Source organism: Sarcophilus harrisii, chromosome 5 (assembly GCF_902635505.1).
Source record: "Sarcophilus harrisii chromosome 5, mSarHar1.11, whole genome shotgun sequence".
NCBI classification, from domain to species: Eukaryota; Metazoa; Chordata; class Mammalia; order Dasyuromorphia; family Dasyuridae; genus Sarcophilus; species Sarcophilus harrisii.
The window spans coordinates 63657714-63676679 of NC_045430.1; the positions used below are offsets into that span (position 1 = coordinate 63657714).

An 18966-nucleotide genomic window follows, 5' to 3' on the forward strand; every position below is an offset into this window, starting at 1 on the left:
AAAAGGCTATTAAATAAAAAAAAAATAACATAAAAAAAAGTATATTGTATCATACAATTATTAGTATTGTTGCTGTAACTACTATTATTATTATTATTACCTGATCAAGAATTCTGGGGAGGAACTATGTATGTAAGGCCAGGGTTATCTGTGAGAAAATATGTGAGGATATAGAACTATGATCCACTAAGAAAGTTCTCTGGGGCTCTGGAAATAAATTGTAAATGGGGAAATCAGATATTCTGGGTCAAGAAAATTAAGAGTTATGCCTTTGCAGGGAAGGCTAATAATAAGGATAAAAAATCTATTTTATGAGACTCTTCTCAGTCAAGAAAATCAAGGGCTATATATCTTTGTAGATGGTAGCAAAAAAAGGGGAGGGGAAGCACTCATATTCTAGGGTGACAGCTATTATGGGAAGGGGTCTTTATCAAAACAGACGCTAAATGAAGCAATGGTGATAATTCATTACTATAAAGAGACAAGTTTAATCATCCAAAATAATCATCACAGGAGAGCAAAGAACAGACTATAAAGCCTGCTGCACAAATATATGCACGCTCAAGCGTGCACTCACACACTCACACCCTTCTCTGGGAAATTAGGTCATAGCATATCTGGGAAGGAAAATGTTACAAAAGTCTTTCCCCTGAGTTCACCAACAACCTCCTCCCAAATAATGAAGCTTTGCTGTAGCATCTAGATAGAGAACCTCTTACTAGACTAGATAATGGAAATTATTTCATTTTGGTATTAATAATTTTTAAAAATCAGTGCAAGGTCCTCTGGATACCATTCAAAATATACTATGCAATTTTAGTGACACTTTAGACACATGCAACAGCATATTTCAATGAGGGCAAAAGTCCTTTAAAACAATTACTTTTCTCTTCCCTTCCTCCTTTTGTAAAGACATCTAATCCCATTTAACTTGCAGTGAAAATGAGGCACAGAGGTGAAGAGACCAGTTGTGACAATGTACAGTCACTCTGTACCAGAGTCAGAAATCCTAACTTTTCCACCAAGGTGCTGCCTAACTTATTTTCCTACGGCCAGGACTAAAAGCAAAGTCTCTCTCTTGTGGCCAAAATCATCATTATTTCTGAAGGGTCCATTTGGAGAGGCTTTGGGTAAGCGGACCCTGAGAATTCCGTATGACATGCTGATTATCTTGCATGGACTTCCCAGCAATCAATATTCATCAATCCCTCAACATATTCCCTCCCCTCCCTTAGCCACGTGGACCTTTTATCCTTCCCACCTGCCATTCCTCCTATACATGATCCCAGCCCTCCTCGCAGAAAGCCAGCTGTACTGCGGCATGTACATCGTCCACCACGTGGGAGGCTTCTAACAGGCTGGAGTCAAAGACGAAGTCCCGGTGGCCGTGGAATGTGGTCTCTGTTTGTATCTGGGAAGGATCGTACACCCCACTACGTACGAGGATGGACAGGCATCTCTCTGCCAGTGGTGGTCCCTGCTTTTTCTCGATCACGGCATAGCGTTCCTGTATTTCACTCTTCCCGTGGTTCTGCAGGTAGCGGTTGTACAGGTTGGCACCATAGACGTCAGTCACTGGATTATCACTGGGCAAAGGCAGCCAGAACAAGAGAGCAAATCAGTTTAAGTTGAGTAGCCAAAAGACAGAACTTTGGAAAGGAATGGGGAGAACTGGGGAGCCCCTAAGTGTGTATAGGAGGAGAGAGGAAGGGTGCCAGGGGACAGACAGTACAGGGCTAAGGTCAGAGGCTTAGAGGAGGAGATTACCCAATAGCATAGAGTCTGCGGATGGGGGCCTCCCAGCCCCTTCTCTCTGCCTGCTTCCTGATCAGGGACTCCGCATACTGGTAGGTAGTGATGTTGGGTTTGCCTGCCAGGGCTTCATATTTCAATTCCCTGCCCGTTATTTTTTGATAGATGCTCTCCAGACAGAGAAGAAAGGTTCCATGGCCAAACCTGACCGAGAAAACAATTAATTAATTAACTAAGATTAATCCCAATTGCCACTGGGAAAAAAAAAAAGGTTATAAAATATTTTTAAATCTAAAAATAAAAGTTGTATTCTAGCATAAAGCTATATAAAAAGATGCATTTTAACTTGATTAAAATATATAGAAAATGGACAACTGTGACAAAGATCTTAGAATTTCAGAATAAAACTCATACCTTGCTGTAACTGACCCACAGTCATATATATTATACCCACATAACAGCCATATATATAGCCCATAATATAGCCATATAACCAAGGATTATCCTAATTTCAAGCAAATAACCAGCCTCTTGAGTGCCAGATTCTAAAGCACTTAGAAAATGCCTGACTCAAAGTCATTAAACCAAAAATGTCAGAGCACTGATCCCACTCTAAAGGCTATTTGGCTGAAAGAAGTAGGGTAACTTAACCACTTACTGAAAACTATTGTCAGGACAGATAAAATATAAAAATCACAAACTCCCTATCTAGTAATTACAGAGAAAGGGACAAGAAGCAGGGGAAACCCAGCCAAGGATTACATTTCTGCTGCTGGGCAAACCTGTTTCATTTGAGAAGAGAATCTGGTGATTTCTATATAACACTGTGAATACTGACGGAGGTCTGGCCTCCAACCTGACCTTACAATTTCCTATGACACCGAGACTTTCACTTGATGACTCTAGGCTGTTTCTATCATTTCCAAAGTCAGCAGAATACTTCTGGTTCTTCCCAACTTTTCTCTTAGATAAAATAAACCTACAATGAGGAAATATCTGTGCTACGGAAATCCACCTGGCAAATCAGATAGAGGGCTGGCGTCAGAGATAGGAAATCCTGCCTCTAACACATACTTGTCATGTAACCCTGAGCAAATCACTTACTGCCTCCATGCCCCAGTCAATTCTCCAAGACAAGGTGGCAATCTGCAATAATGGAAGAAATCTAACCTGGGAGTTCCTGATATCAATGAGATCACACAAGTCTAATCTCTATCCCTTATCCTTACAATAATTACTATAAGATACTAATACTCTGTGACCCTCAAATTGAATTATACATAATATTTTGGAAAAGGTAGAGGAAGGGAAATTGTTTGAATTTGTAGTGTTTACATTCTTCAGATCCCTCTGTGTTCACAAGCTATCAGTTTCCTCTATAATTTCCTATAAGGCAAAGACTGTGTTACTTTTTTTATATCCTCCCTGCATCTAACACAGTGTCTTGACCATTATGTATTTGCTAATTGACTGACTTATTTCAAGGGAAATGTGAAACCAACTCCAAGGTTCCCAAAAAGGGAGAAAAACAGAAGTCCTTCCTACTTGGGAGCTAAATTCTCATAGTATCAGAATAAAACCTAGAAGACAGTGGCTATTGATGATTAGGACACAGCCAGAGGCCAAGATCAAGGCTCCAAGGTTAAAGGCCACGCTTCTTCACCTGGGCATCTTAGCTTCAGCCATCCAAAGGAGATCCATGTTGCTGGTCAATACAGGAAGATGAGGGTAGGGGGCTATTGCTAGTCCTGTACCAGGGTTCCCATTGCTGAGAAGGACATCTATGATAAGTTGGAGACTTGTTTCCCAGCGGACTGGCTCTCCAAGGAGGAGTACCCCTTTAAACAACAACAAAAAAACAAAACAAAAAAACCACATAAAGGAAAGGGTTTTGCAAGACATTTACTATAAACTCTCTGCAATGGGTTGGAACAAGGCCCTAATGAAGGCTGACTCAATGCCATTCAAATGAAAAATTCCTTAGCTCCAGTTAAGTTATTGTGCCTTTGGCACAGCTACCTCAATGAACCTTGTAGAAAGACATTTAGTCATTTACTTGAGCTAATTTAAATCCCAGAATCAAAGAGGGAATTTCTTCTTTGCAGTCGTGCCACTATGGAAGAAATAAGCCCTGGTTTGCACCTGTCTGCCCTATTCCTACCACTTTCCCTCATGTTAAGAGGAAAGCAACATAATTGTCACTGAAAGAATTCTTGACTAAGAATCAGGAGACCTAGATTCTGTTCTTGGTTCTGCCACTGGAAATCAGTATATAGCTGAAATCACTCTGGGCCTATTTCTTCTTTTGGAAAATGAAGGCCCTGGGTTATTTGACCTCTAAACTCAAGAGTCTAACTGCTTTGGAAAAGTTAGATCTTTCCTGGAGTGAGGGAAGAGACAAATTAATCCCCCTAAGCTAGTTTACAAAATTGAGAGTCTAAAAACCATTACACTGAATTCCCAATCCCTATATTTATGCCCACCTGCATTTTTTATTTCCTTCACAAGCTAATTGTACAATATTTCAGAGTCTGATTCCTTTTGTACAGGAAAATAACAGTTTAGTCATGTATACTTATTGTGTATCTAATTTATATTTAATATATTTAACATCTACTGGTCATCCTGCCATCTGGGGGAGGGGGTGGGGGGTAAAAGGTGAAAAATTGGAACAAGAGGTTTGGCAATTGTCAATGCTGTAAAGTTACCCATACATATAACTTGTAAATAAAAGGTTATTAAATAAAAAAAAAAGAAAAGAAAAGAAAATGAAAACCAAAAAAAACAAAATTGAGAGTCTGAGGCAGAGAGATCAAACAACTCAGAGGACTTCACTTACCTTCTATGGGGGGGAAGTCAGTCACCACAGGAGGCTGTCAAGAAATAAAGAACAGAAGTTGTCAATGGGACTGAGTCATACTGAAACTTCACACCCAATTCAAATTGCAAGTTTGAGAAGGGAGCATCTCAGCCCAACCAAAAACAACAGAAGAAAAAACAAAGCTGTTATATGGGATAGGCTTGAGAAATAGGACTATATAAATAAGATCCAGGGCTATTTTTTAAAGGCAAAGGACCCTTGAAGCACATGAAATAATTTCTCTTTAACAAATAAAGAATTGTGGGAAATGGGTCTGTCTTGGAGCAAGATACTTGGGAAGGGTGGATTGGCTGACACTGGAAAAGCCTACTATGGGAATCTATAGGTACTTACTTTAATTGGCTAAACTGAGTTTTCTTAAGCAACATGACAAATATGGAAATGTTTAAAGATATTTACATGTATAACCTATATCAAATTGCTCGCTGTCTTGAGGAGAAAGAAAATAAAAGAGGGAGAGAGGGAAAAAATTTTAGAACACAAAAGTTTTATAAAAATAAATGTTGAAAATTATCTTTACATGTATTTTGAAAAATAAAATACTATTGGGGGAAAAAAATCTAATAAATAAATAAATAAGAAAAAAGAATAGGCTAGACCACCATTTGTTTTGGAAAGTGTAGCAGGCAGATTCTGGTAATTAAAGATATTTGGGGACATCTTTGCCATTTTAGTGGTCTAAAAGTGACTGGGTAATATCATAAAAATATTAGTTTCTGGAAGGGAGGAAAGGAGACTTAGCCCTGGTATAGATAATGGAGTGACTGAAACAGTGTTGAATATAATAAAAAATAAAACTATTTGAAGAGTTCTAGGAAATATGAGGAGTCAGAAAGCACTTACAACACTAAGGATACCTATCAAAAGTCCTAATGGGAGAGGTCATAAGATGAGAAAGACAGATTGAAGACATTGATGGAAGGAAAGTGAAAGGAGAAAAAAATGGGATATTAGATTCTAGAGTACAGATTCCAACCAAATGATGTCCCCAATACCATAGTCTTTGGCCGCCGTTCAAGATCAACCATGTCAAGTACAGGAAATGTTTTTCTCAATTCATCAACAGTAATCACATTCTGGAAACCCAAGCTGAACCATGAAATTAAGGAAGAAAGTAAGATACATATATTTTGTTGCCACCTCATCAGGAAGGCCATGTTCAAGTCAGAACAAGAGAAATAATTATTTTACTTATTGTAGCTCCTCATCAAATTATTAACAATGCAGTACTAAGCAAGCTGAATGAGCAAAAATCTTTGGTCATTAAACTACATTAGTTCTATTATTTACATCATTAGAGGAAAAAAGAGCAAATAATTTACAGCAGTATTTTTTGAGGGGGGACAGAGGGAATCTGGACTGAGACTTTATCAGTAGAAGGATGTCTGTGTGTGGAAAGATACTCTATCCCATCAACAATTCTTAAAATCTTAAGAGAGGGGCCTAGGGCACCAAGGATTAATAGACTTCCCAGTGATTAAACAACAAGTTTATGTCAGAAGCATACCTTGAACCTAGGCCTTCCTGACTCCATGTCCGGCCTATATCCACTTTCTCTCTTAAAATAATGAGTCTATAATTAGGTTTGTCTTTAGAATATCTTTGTAACATCAAAGCAGTCAGTCCCAACTAGGAAGCTTGGGCAACAAGGGAAGAAAGCCTTAAATTACAAAAAGCAAAAAATTACAATGTATATAATTGGTAGCTGAATAATACTGCTGAAGGAAACACTGTTTATCACTAAATACTATTTGTGAAACACATCAATCATAAGGATCCTTTCCTGCCACAATAGCCTAAGAATTTAAAAAAAGAAAAAACTCTTACCAAAAAATGAATCTAGCGAACTGCTCAGAGACTATGTATCTGTGGGATTCTTGCTGCCTTCCATTGAGGGAGGCTACCTAGAAAATATTAAGATTTGGGAAGGGATGAGGGCAGAGGGGAGGAATCTCCTCACATACAAGTGACCTTGGTTGGCCGCAGCCAGCAGGATGCGGAGGCTAGGTCATGATGTATGGGAGAAAGAACAATGGACCAGGAATCAGAAAGAACAATGGACCAGGAATAAGAACCTGGAGTGGTCTGAAGTGGGTCTTGAAGCTTCAATTCAATTCAATAAATTTTTATTTATTAAGTACCCACTGTATGACAAGGCTATTGTGTTAGTAGGCTCCGAGTAGAAAAATAAAATGAATTCATAACTTCCTAGGAGAGAAAAAGTACAGAAAAACAAATTAATATAAAATAAAGAGAAAGGAATAGGCCCTGGACCTGTGATTTCACAAATACAAAGAACTTCCCGGTGGAAAAGCTCTAACAATGCAGGATAGAACCTTCTCTGAAATTCATTTGAGAGTGGCCTAGAACATGCAGTGGCTAACTGATTTGGCCAGGATGTGTGAGCAGCGGGCTCTGCAGCCAGGTTTTCCTATTCACACTAGCTTTCATACTATAAAATATATAGGAAGTAAACACAAGGTCACGGTAGGGGTGGAGATTGGGAGAGGGACATACTAACAATTTAAGAGGCTTGGGAAAGAGCTTACATAAGAGGTGAAGGATGAGCTGAGTCTACGACCTAGGGATTCAAGGCAAGAAAGGAGAGTGTTCCAAACGTGGGGACAGCCTATGTGAAGGAATCAGAAGATCATGGGGAAAGAACCATAGGTTAAGCTAGTTTGACTAGAATGTTCAGTATATGAGGGGCAACAGGAATAAGGGAGAAGGACTAGACCCAGGATTCATTTGTATAGAGGATTCCCAAGTGAGGAAACTCCCTCCCTTGTACAGGTCAGCATCTTCTCTGGAACAGTCTGAGGGAATTGCATACAACTTGGTTTTTTCCCCTCTTTTTTTTTTTTCCATTTCTGATCTGATTTTTCTTATGCCACATGATAAATGTGGAAATATGTTTAGAAGAATTGCATGTGTTTAACTTATATTGGCTTACTTGCTGTCTAGAGGAGGGGGATGGAGGAAGAGAGGGAGAAAAATGTGGAACACAAGGTTTTGCAAGGGTGAATGTTGAAAACTATCTTTGCATATATTTTGAAAATAAAAAGCTTTTTTAAAAAGGGGTCAGAGGATGTGGGTTCAAATTGTTTTGAACTACTTGTTTTGGAAATGTCACCTTCTCTTTATAAACCTCTATTACTTTATCTGTAAAATGGAGATATTGTAACAGATGGTCTCCAATATCTCTTGCCAGTCTAAATACTATGATTCTAAATGTGCCAAATGAGTGGAACAGCCATGAAGCATTACTGATACTTGAAGGTGAAAAATAGCAACATGGGTCCAGGGAGCCAGAGAAGGCTTTACAAACAGAATGGACTAAGACTTGATGGACGAATAGGACTCAGCTAAATTGAAAGGAGCCCAAGGGAAGGAAAAGAGGATGAAGGGACTGCCAGGCTGTGTGTTTGAAGATCAAAGAACAGGAACTTCCCAGCAGGCTTTAAGACAATGGGTCCCACCTGCCACCTCCCCACCCACTTCTTCCATAAAGGGCTCCTAGTCACACAGCTCTGGTGCTGCCAAAACAATGATGCTGCTACACAAACAATGGAAGCAGCCGAGTGGCCACAGAAACAAAATCCTTGTGAAGCTCCTGAGCCCACAGCTGGACTTCATCCAAATGCTATTCCATCACATACTATTCATTCTCTTCTTTGCCTCTCCTATTCTACTTCATGCTGGCCCATGGCCCGTGATCTTATCCCCTTAACTACCATTCCCCATTAGCAATTCTTCCTCTTTTCCAATCCCAACCCAGGAAGAGAGCAGGCTCAACCGAAACTACATGGGCAAAACGAAGGAAAAGTATCATGTCAGGACTTCCCATATTACAGTATATGAATCTGGATAAATGTCAGTAGGAGAATGAGGGATAAAGAAGTAGGTCATGGGGAACATGGGAAACCTGGAAGAACCACCATGGAATCTCAAGTTAAAGGGGCCTCAAAAGCCATTAAGAACAATCCAGACCTAAATAGGAATCCAATCAAAAGATTCTCTAACAAGATATTATCCAGACTCCATTTGGAGACCTTTAGAGCTCAAGATTTACTGGCCAAGTCACTTTTAAGTAGTTCTGTTTAACAGGTTTTTTGGGTTTTTTTTTTAAATCAAGTCAAAATCTGGCCTTGCATCTTCAATCCTAACCCCTACTTCTCCTAGTCCTACCCCCTAAGAGGGAGCCAATTGGAATAAATATATTTGAAGACAACTATCAAATCTTCATAATGTTTGAAATAAGCGGATTTAACTTTCTGTTGATATAAATCTTTTAAGTTTTTGTGACTATATCTATGAAAATGTCTCTTTCCAAAGTCATCAGTGATTTCTTAATCATTAAATTCAATGACATCTTCTCAGTCCTCTTCCTTTATTTCTCTGGAGGAATCTGACACTATTAAACACTGCATACTAATGAGTTTAACTTTTATCATCTATTCATCTATATAAATTTCAAATAGTTTTACAAGGTATGTTTTGGTTTTCCAATTGAGAGTTATGTAAGGACAGCATTTCATTTATTCTTTCTCACAGACTCAACAGACTCTTGAGGTCAGGAGAGCTCACAGAAGAAAGCTAGAAAATTTATCAAGGGCAGAGAGGCCCTCCCACGCCCAGGTCAACTTTTTCTTCCTGATAATCTTCCCCATCACTGTTTTGTGGCTAAGACTACATTCCAATGATCCAATGATTCCAATCTCCAACAAGATATCTTCATTTAACCTTTGCACAAACACTCTAAAACTATTTCCAATCCCAAAGAACACCAGAAGGATACTTCTGGGCATGGTCCACCACAGGTCCCTGCCCCGATACCAGCATTCGCTTGTTATGGAACTTCGAGAAGAATTTCAAGGGGCTGTTGGAAATTATTACTTGTTCTGGTTCAACCTGTAGAGAGATAGAATTGGGGAGAAGGGTAAATATGATGTTATATATATATATGGATAAATATGGAGGGCAAGGGAACAGATACAGCCTTTTAAGCTTTGTCTCCTCTGATGCCTTTTAAAAAAAAAAGAATCAACAAATTAGCCCAACAAAAGCCCAACTTGGCACCTGACACCCTATTGAAACCATTTGCAGAGTGGAGACAAAAGCTTTCCAGTTCATTTCTTGCACAAAACAAAAGAATCAGGAAGTCAAATTCAGGTTAATATTCTTTTACTGAAACTATCCCTCTGCCTGAAAGACACAGAGATTTCTTAATAGCCCCATTTCAAAATCTCATCTATATCTGTGTACTTCATTTTCATGAAAATTCACCTCCCCCTCCCCCCAGTTCCCACTGGGAGATCAGTTTTTTAATGCAAAGTTTCACAAAAGCTTCATCTTAAGAGAGCCCTTAAGAATTTACGTGGGAGACAACTAGATAGCACCGTGGATAGAGCACCTGCCCTGAAGGTAGGAGAACCAGAATTCAAATCTGGCTTCAAACACTTAATATTCACTAGCTATGTGAACCTGGACAAGTCATTTAATTCCAATTATCTTATTCTCCGCCTTCCCCCCCAAAAAGGGACTTATATGGTATAACTATAAAGTAATAGGACACGGTTTCAATATAACATTAAAAAAAGAACATACATGGAAAGCTGGAACAAAATGATGGATTTTGAGTTGGGAGATAGATACCTTAGAGATCATCTAATTTGACCACTCTTCTCACAAACGAAGAAACAGAAAGTCAGAGAAATTAAGTGAATTTGTCCAAAGACATAAACACAGAGAGAGCTAATAATTGCCAAAAGCATATGATAAGTATTATTACTCCCATTTGACAGATAAGGAAACTGAGGCACCAAATTTTTAAAGTGATTTATTTATGGTCAGCTAGCATTAAAAAAGAAAAAAATGGCAGAGCCAGGACCCAAATGTTCTAAGTGTAGTTTTTTACCTACTGCATCATCTTCATACATCATTCTCAATTTACAGGGCAGACCTTTAAAGAGTTCATGGCAACCAAGAAAATATAACAACATAGTTCTAATCTACTAGATTTTAAATTACTGAAATATAAACTGAAATTTATATAAGATTCTCTTAGCAACAACTCCTTTTCTGAGTTTTATTCTACTCCTTTTATAGTAATTACATAGTCTGAATATTTTCCTTTCTAGTCTTCCCATCCTTATGCCTGCTCTCATATTTGGAGACTTCAATATACACGTTGATATCTGTTGAACCAGGTTCTCCAACCTTAAATCCAATCCATTACATTCTATTGCTTCTGCAGTTAGGTCGATGTTATCATTCAAAGCAATCATATTGATTCTATAAGTCTTTTTGAAATGTCATTTAGGATCATTTCCAAAGCTACACAAAGAACATAAGTCTTTAAAAAGGAGAGAAAGAGAGAAAGAGAAAGAGAGAGACAGAGACAGAGACACAGAGAGAGAGAGAGAGGAGGAAGAGGAGGAGAGTCAAAGAAAAAGAAAGAAAAACAAGAAAGAGAAAGAAACAAAGAAAGAAAAAAACAAAATGGTGGCTAGAGCATTGGACCTGCATTCAAAAAGGTTAGGTAGGAATGTCTGATATGCTCCTTACTTCCTATATGAAGCTCAGCAAGTCACAAATTCTCTGAGGCTCAATTTCTTCATCCATAAAATGAGGGAACTGGACCAGTTGGCTTCTAAGGTCCCTGCCAGATTGAAAGCCTATGATACTATTAATTTTACACAGCTGATTCACCAGAATTGATTCCTAATGACTTTTAGCTATTTCTAAAAATCAAATTCAATCTCAAAATATTTGTTATTGCTGAGTATATTGAGAAGAAAGTGTTGTAGGTTCTAAAGGCTATTCAAGAACATCCACAAATGTTCTCAACAGAACTAACACTGAAACACAAGCACAACTTTCTAAGGTGACTAAAGAAACACTAAAAAAAACTTAGGCATTCTGATACATTTTCCAACAAATCAGTCTTTTGGAACTTTGTAATTTGTACTAGAAATCTGAACATATACCATCCTTGTCTTGCTGAATGAGCTAAGGAGTACAAAGAACACAAGGAAAATAAGGGATGGTCCAAAAAGGGGCTTTGATACAAAGGGTACAAATTTTTAAAAATCCCAAATTAAGAGGATACCATAAGAAGAAGGAACATTGAATGTTCAAACTGTGGGTAATGTCTTTGAAAAGGCCAGAAAGTCTGGTCTCTGAAGGCTGCCTTCTTCTACGTTTCTGCTCCTTACCTGAAAATCCAGGAAGTTCGACAGCTCCTGAGCTTTCACATGTGGTGCACAATTTCCAGCATTAGTGACAAAAACAATTGGCATTCGGAGAAGCCCATTCGAGTCAACCAGTTTTCGGACAGCTTCCAAGGCAGCAGGGATCACCTCGTGGCCACGGACAAACACCCCATCAATATCAAAGAGGAATCCAAAGGTTGGAGGGGTCTGCACAGAGAGGGCAGGAAAGGGGAATTACCACTGCATCAAGGGGATAAGGGGAGAAAGGAAAAGGAAATTCAAGTTATAAGAGAAAGAGGCTCAACAGATTAACAACACCTTACATTTCTATAGTGCTTTATGGTAAAATACTTTCCTCACGACAAATATATAAGGCATATAATAAGTATTATTATTCCCATCTGACAGATAAGGAAACTGAGGCATCAATTTTTAAGTGATTTATTTATGATCAGCTAGTATTAAAAAAGAAAAAATGGCAGAGCCAGGGTCCAGGTGTTCTAAGTATAGTTTTTTAACTACTACATCATGCTCAGATATCACTCTCAACTTACAGGACAAACCTTTAAAGAGTTCATGGCAATAGTGGCAATCAAATATAATAACATAGTTCTATTCTACTAGATTTTAAGTTACTGAAACATAAATTGAAATTTATATAAGATTCTCTTAGCAATAACTCCTTTTCTTAGTTTTATTCTATCCCTTTTATATTACATAATCTGAACACTTTCCTTTCTTGGTCTTCCCACCCTTACTCCTGCTCTCATATTTGGAGAGTTCAATATACATGTTGATATCTGTGCCTACTTTATGACCTTCTTTTCTTTATCTTAGATACCCAGAAAGACAGTTACACCTTAAATCTCAATATCATCTGAAACTATTCTACTTGACCCCTCAAATTCCCTTGTCTGATCATAATTCCTTATCTTTCTCTTTCCCAAATCATTCTCACCATGACTTCCATTCAAAACATGTGCTAGTTAATAAATGTTTAATAATTGGCTCTCCATAAGGGGAAAAAAAAGGATAAATTATATATTTTCAAGTATAGTCTGCATCATTAACATTTTCTCTATAACTTTTTAAAGTCTAGAAAACCAACAAAATGATAAAGCCTTGAATTGTAGAATTTGTGGATTTCTGAGGTACAAGTAACCATGCTGAAAATTTAACAACTAGCACTCAGGACTATGAGCTGGCTCCAGCACACACCTGCCCCAATACTTTCCTTGACCTGGTCTTATTTTCCTTCACAATAGATTTAATAAACATCCAGCTCAATTGTCCTCCCTCCTGCTCCTTTGTTCTACAGCTATTCTCAATTTTTAGATCTTCAGTCTTGATCAACCCTTCCCCCCCCCCCAAGCTTTTTCTGCTCTCACACCAAACCTACTGAATATTTTAAAAAAATAATAATAATTACACAAATTCACAAAATCATTCTACTCCAAATTCACCTTGTTAACACATCCAGACCTTTACCACTGTGAAGCAAACCTTTTATTTCTGTATGTCTTTTTTTTTTTAATCAAGCAGCTGTGCCAGATATTTTCTTCTCACTTCTATCCCTCTCTATTAATCAATAAGTATTTGTTAAAATGCCTACTACCTGTTAGGCATTAGAGTTACAAAGACAAAATAAATAAATAAATACACAAACCCTATTCTCAAAGAGTTTAAAGTCTATCAAGAAAAGTAAATGTACATAATTATATACACAATAAACACAATAGATATATACATATATACATATATACAAACATACATAATACTGTACTATTGCCATCACCTCCTAATCCATATCAAGTGTTTCACTAGTCCAACTCATTCTCTTCATACATCTGCCAAAGTGATTCACCTTAATTACAGGTTTAACTATATAATTTTATAATTACAGATCTAACTATATAACTGGCCCATTTAATAAATTCCAAAACACAGAATAGTTCTAGAACAATTCTCTTTAGAGTAATGTCAGAGCTTGTTAGCAATCTGGTAAAGCCCTTCTCAAAATGAAACTTTTAAATGCATAAAAAATACATAAGAATATAAAGGAAACTAATTATATTGAGACAAAGTTATCAAAAAAAAAATTTTTTTAAGTTCAGATTCCCAGTTTAAGAATCACTGTTCGAGAGAAAGGTACTTCGATAAGGTGTAAAGATCTTTCCATCAGTAGGCAAATGACTTCAGTTTTCTCAATGAATGAGGTAAGAATTATCTTACTTCATTCACTGAGAAAAGTGAAATCCTATCTTGTAAATTCCTTCATCTCTAACTCCACATCTAAAATCCTTTTGTGCCTATCTTCTCCTTTGTCCTAATCATTGAATAAAAGGCAATCTTTCTCCATGAAAAAGCTAACCTTTCTTCCATGAAAAAGCCCCTGACCCTATTTCTTCCCAACTCTTCTAGGAAGTTACATCATTCATTTCTTCTCCCCTACTGTCTGCTGATCCTTTGTAATTACAAATACACTCAGTTGTCTCCCTATCATTAAAAACTTTTCACCAATCCCAATCCACTCACTTATTCTAGCTCTGCCTCTATTTTACTGCCAAATTTCTAAAAAGTCATCTAAATCTAATTCTATTTTCCTCCTCAGTCCTCAATTTTTCTTGGCCTCTCTACAAGTAGTTATAATGAAGACCATTGTTCCTCTTAAATGCTCTATTATATTTCTCTCAGTTCTTGTTCTTGCCTTTCTAACCATTCTTTTATAGCCAACTGTTTTATTATGCATTATTATTGCTAGACAGAGGAAAGCATATACCTAGCTTTCATCTCTCTTCTGAACTCAAATCTAGCAATGCTGAATACCTTCTAGACATCTTTACTTGAATGACTCAAAAGCACCATAAATGCAACACTTCCAAAACAGAACTCATTATCTTCCTCTCTAGACCTACTTATTAAAACTTCCGTATTTCTTTTAAGAATATTTTTCAGGGGCAGCTAGATGGTGCAGTGAATAGAGCATCAGCCCTTAAGTCAGGACCTGAGTTTAAATCCAACCTCGGTCACTTAACACTAACTGTGTGACCCTAGGCAACTTAAACCCAATTGTCTCACCAAATATACAGATATATATATATATATATATATATCATCTTCCAAATCACCCAGGTGTATAAAATAAGTAAATCAAAACTTTCTTTTCCTTCACTTCCTAGCCCCAAATACAATCAGGATGCCAAATTCTGTTGAATCTACTTCCAAAATAACTCTACTATTAATTTCCTGCTCATTACTCACACTGCTCAAAACCTAATTTGGGCTCTCATTTCTTACTTAAGACTATTATAACAGCTTCTTCATTGGTCTCTCTGCACCAATCCAATCTTCATACAGTTGTCAAATGAATCTTCCTAAAAATACAGAACTTACTCCAAAATCTTCAGTGAATACTATCTTAAAAGTTTAAACTCTTCTGCCTTGCCTTTTTAATGCTCTCTACAATTTAGTTCCAATGACATTTCCAGCCTTATTTAATTCCTCTTTCATGTATTCAAATCAAAATGTCTTACTAGTCACTCTCTGAAAGCAGAATTTTCGCTCATCTCTCATCTCCATGCTTTTCTAGTTTGTTCCTCCTGTGTGGAATTCTCTTCCTTCTTGGACTTCCTTTTGCCCTGGACAGCAGTGCCAAAGAGACATCAAACTCCAGAAATGATCAAACAGAATCTTTCTCAAGAGTTCACTAGTTTGGTGATGTCCTTTGTGAACTTGGCTTTGAAAATCATAGGAAAAGGAAACCAGAAGGTGCACTGATATACTAGGAGTTTTTTTTTTTTTTTTATTTCTTTCTTTCTTTTTGGCAAATCAGTAGCAAATCATTTTAATCCTACTACTGCTTTGTAGAACAATTTGAGATCTGCCACAGATTCCCTTTCTTCTCAGTTTTTTCATGATTACCTTTGAGATTCTTGACTATTGTTCTTCTATGTGAATAATATAATTTTATTTTTTTCTAAGTCTATAAAATATTCTTTTTGCTTTAGTCCAAATATTCTTTTGGGATTTGGTACAACAATGAGTAAATTAATTTAGATGTCTTGTCATTATGATTATATTGGCTCAATCTAGGCATATGTAATTTTTCTATAATTATTTGAGTTTAATTTCTGCAAAGATTTTTAGTTAGATTCATATCTGGGTGATTCTTGGTAGGTACACTTCCAAATATTTTAAAGCTTCTGTACTTACTTTGAATGAAGTTCTGTTTCTAGCTACTTATGTTGGGTTTCATTAGTCATTTATACAAATACTGATATTTTATATAGATTTATCTTATATTCTACAAATCTGCTGAAATTAATCATTATTTCAAACAATTTTAAATTAATTCTAGAGCTCTTTAAGAAGAGTATCTTATCAACTGTGGAAAGCAATGATTTTTCTTTTCTCTTTGCCTATATCTATTCTCTCAATTTTTTCTTATCTTATTGCTATAACTGGCAATTTTAGAAATACTGTGCTATGAGCCAGGACACTCTAATTCAAAAGTAAAACAGTCCTTGCATTCAAGAAACTTAACATTCTATTAGAGGATTATTGTGTACATAAATAAGTATATATAGAATATATGCAAATAAAAATAAGGCAAATTGAACAAGGAAAACATTGGAATGTGGAGTAAGTTAAGGAAAGGCTTTATGATATAGATGACCTTAAGCAGATTTTTGAAGAAAAACAGGATTCTAAAAGGTTGAAGTATAGAAGGACTGAACCCCAAGCATGGAAGACAGCCAATGCAGCATGGAAACAGGAGATGGGAGTGTCATATATGATGAGGATTGAAAAAGTCAATTTTGCTGAACTATATACAAGAAGGGGAATCTTGTGTAAAAAGTTGGGAAGGTAGACTCAGTTTGGGATTTAAAGGTCAAACAGAATAGCTTACATTTAATCATAAAAAGAAATAGTAATCCATTAGAGCTTACTGAAAGCGGGAGTGAAGTGCTCATCCCTATTACTTTTAGGAAAATCACTTTAGGACAAATTGAAAAGAAGACAGACTTGAAGCAGAGACCAATTAAGAGGTTGCTATCCCCAGGGAAGGGGCAGTTAGATGATATAGTACACAGAGCACTGAGCCTGGAATCAAGAAGACCCATCTTCATGAGTTCAAATCCAGCCTCAGACACTTACTAGCCATGTGATCTTGTGTAAGTCACTTATCCCTGTTTATCTTAGTTTCCTTACCTGTAAAATGAGCTAGAGAAGGAAATGACAAACCTCTCCAGCATCTTTGCCAAGAAAACCCCACACGGGGTCTTGAAGAGTTAGTCACGACTGGAACAACTTAACAACAGTCTAGGGAATATAGAATCAGGTTCAGTTTTGGACATCATGAAGTTGACAAGTCCTTGGGACATGTACTTTGAACTATCCAACAGGCAGCTGGAGTTCTACAATTAGAACTTTGGGGAAAAAATTATAATATGTATATGATACACATTTTTAAGTGATTTGCAAATATATGATAATTGATTAAACCATTGATATATGACTATCAGGGATAAATCTTAATTATATGATAATTGATAAAATTGATTAAAGGAGCTTATGAAAATTCAAAGAGATAATAAAACAAGTCTCAAAACAGAAATTTGGAGTATGTCCACAGTTACAAAGTGTTATTAAAACAGCAAAGGGGGCTCAAAAAGGCTAGACAGGTAGGAGAATGAAAAAAGAACAATGTCATGAAAAAAGAGAAAAGTAAAAGTACTAGAATAGGGTGGTCCAAAATGTGAACTGTTGCATCTAAGTTAAGAAGAATGAGAACTGAGAAAAGCCCAGCAGTCACTGGTAATACTGAAAACAGAAGCTTCATTTGAGAGATGAGGTCTGAAGCAGTGCAAAGGATTAAGAAGTGAAAAAAGAGGAAATGGAAGTGACAGACAGAGATAGTTTTGTTTTGTAAGAGACTGGCTGTGCGAGAGAAGAGGACATAGGATTTAATTGATGGTAGGATTTGGTTTGGGTTGGCTTTTGTTTTCTTCAGAAAGGAGCACATGTTTATTGTAGGCAACCAGAAAGGAATCAGCACACAGAGAAAGACCAAGAGAAGACTGAAAATTAGAGATTGTGTGCAGAAATAAGCATACACAAAATAAATGCAAAATAAAAACAAGACACGGAATAGGAAAGAGAACATATAAAGTGTAAAAGCTTTTACACAGATAATACGTGTAGAATTATAGGAAAAGACAGTGTGAAGAGAATCTTTGCATCACTTACCACCTTTGACCCTGGCTTATAAATCTATAATCTCTCAAGCCAACCCACCTTCCCCTCCTCTCCTGCAGCTGAATCTCCACCTTGAGCTGCAGAACAACTCAATGACATCTTGGGGAAGGAGGGTAGTTAGTTTAAAAAGTAGCAGAGAGATCAATTTCCCAAATCTTGAACTTCTGATTCAAAAATTGAAATAAAAAGTGCAAACAGGGGTAGGGAAAGGAAACCGAAGCAGATAGAAGGAAAAGAAAGCTACACGTAAAGCACCCGGAGCTGGAAGTAGGGGGTGGGGGTGGGGATGGGTAACAAGGCAAGGGGTCCAGAAAGCCCCCGAAGGGAAGCAGGAATCTTATTTAGGATTTCACGGGATTTCTCGGAGCGAGGGGAGGTGGAGAGCGGCGGAACGGAGGAGGGCGTGGCAGAGGAGGCGGAGCCAGCCGCGGATCTTTAAATTCCTGGGGCCAGAGGAGCGGCTCCCACCCCGGTGGGCTTCAAGAACAGCAGTTAAACTAGGCCCACCCGGCGCGAGACCCGGGCTTAAGTAGGCTCCTCCCTCCGCGCCTCCGCGGTCTCTGCAGTTTCCACCCGCTCCCGGCCTCGGTAGTTGCAGCGCGCACTCACCTTGGGGAAGCCGCCGGTGTAGCTCCTCCCGGGGCTTCCCTGCAGACCCCACGCCCTGCAAAGGGGACGCTGCCGAAGCCAGCGGCCCGAAGCGGCTCGGACCGCACTGAAGCAACCGTGCAACCCCATCCAGCCGTGCAAGCCGCTGCCGCCAGCACGTGCCGCTAACTGGCCCGCGCTCACTTTCCTCCGGCCTTTTCCCCACTCCTCTTCTCCCCGTCCCTTCTCTCAGCCAATCGAAGGTCTGTTCTC

The 18966-nt window shown here is 37.9% G+C and overlaps 1 protein-coding gene across 3 annotated transcripts; it reads right to left on the reverse strand.

Annotated features, from left to right (window-relative positions):
- Positions 1 to 464: 464 nt before the first annotated feature.
- Positions 465 to 18966, reverse strand: HDHD5 (haloacid dehalogenase like hydrolase domain containing 5). 3 transcript variants are annotated; one of them, XM_003771353.4, is made up of 8 exons: positions 18715 to 18966; positions 11851 to 12054; positions 9432 to 9544; positions 5629 to 5722; positions 4592 to 4625; positions 3416 to 3590; positions 1768 to 1956; positions 465 to 1586 (listed from the first exon to the last, which is right to left on the reverse strand). In XM_003771353.4, exons 1-8 carry the CDS (start codon positions 18841 to 18843, stop codon positions 1274 to 1276), a joined length of 1251 nt encoding a protein of 416 aa, XP_003771401.1. In that variant the 5' UTR covers positions 18844 to 18966; the 3' UTR covers positions 465 to 1273. The 3 variants fall into 3 exon arrangements, with proteins under 3 accessions (XP_003771401.1, XP_031795492.1, XP_031795491.1); XM_031939632.1 differs by having other exon boundaries at positions 11851 to 12087; positions 18715 to 18963; XM_031939631.1 differs by lacking the exon at positions 18715 to 18966 and adding an exon at positions 18145 to 18610.

Excerpts from the sequence above, each read along its gene's own strand:
- HDHD5 (XM_003771353.4), bottom strand. The coding sequence starts at position 18,843 with ATGGGGTTGCACGGTTGCTTCAGTGCGGTCCGAGCCGCTTCGGGCCGC. Across the intron at positions 9,545-11,850 it reads CGAACTTCCTGGATTTTCAG|GTTGAACCAGAACAAGTAAT; the intron begins GTAAGGAGCAGA and ends ATCTCTCTACAG. Across the intron at positions 4,626-5,628 it reads AACGGCGGCCAAAGACTATG|CCTCCTGTGGTGACTGACTT; the intron begins GTATTGGGGACA and ends ATTTCTTGACAG.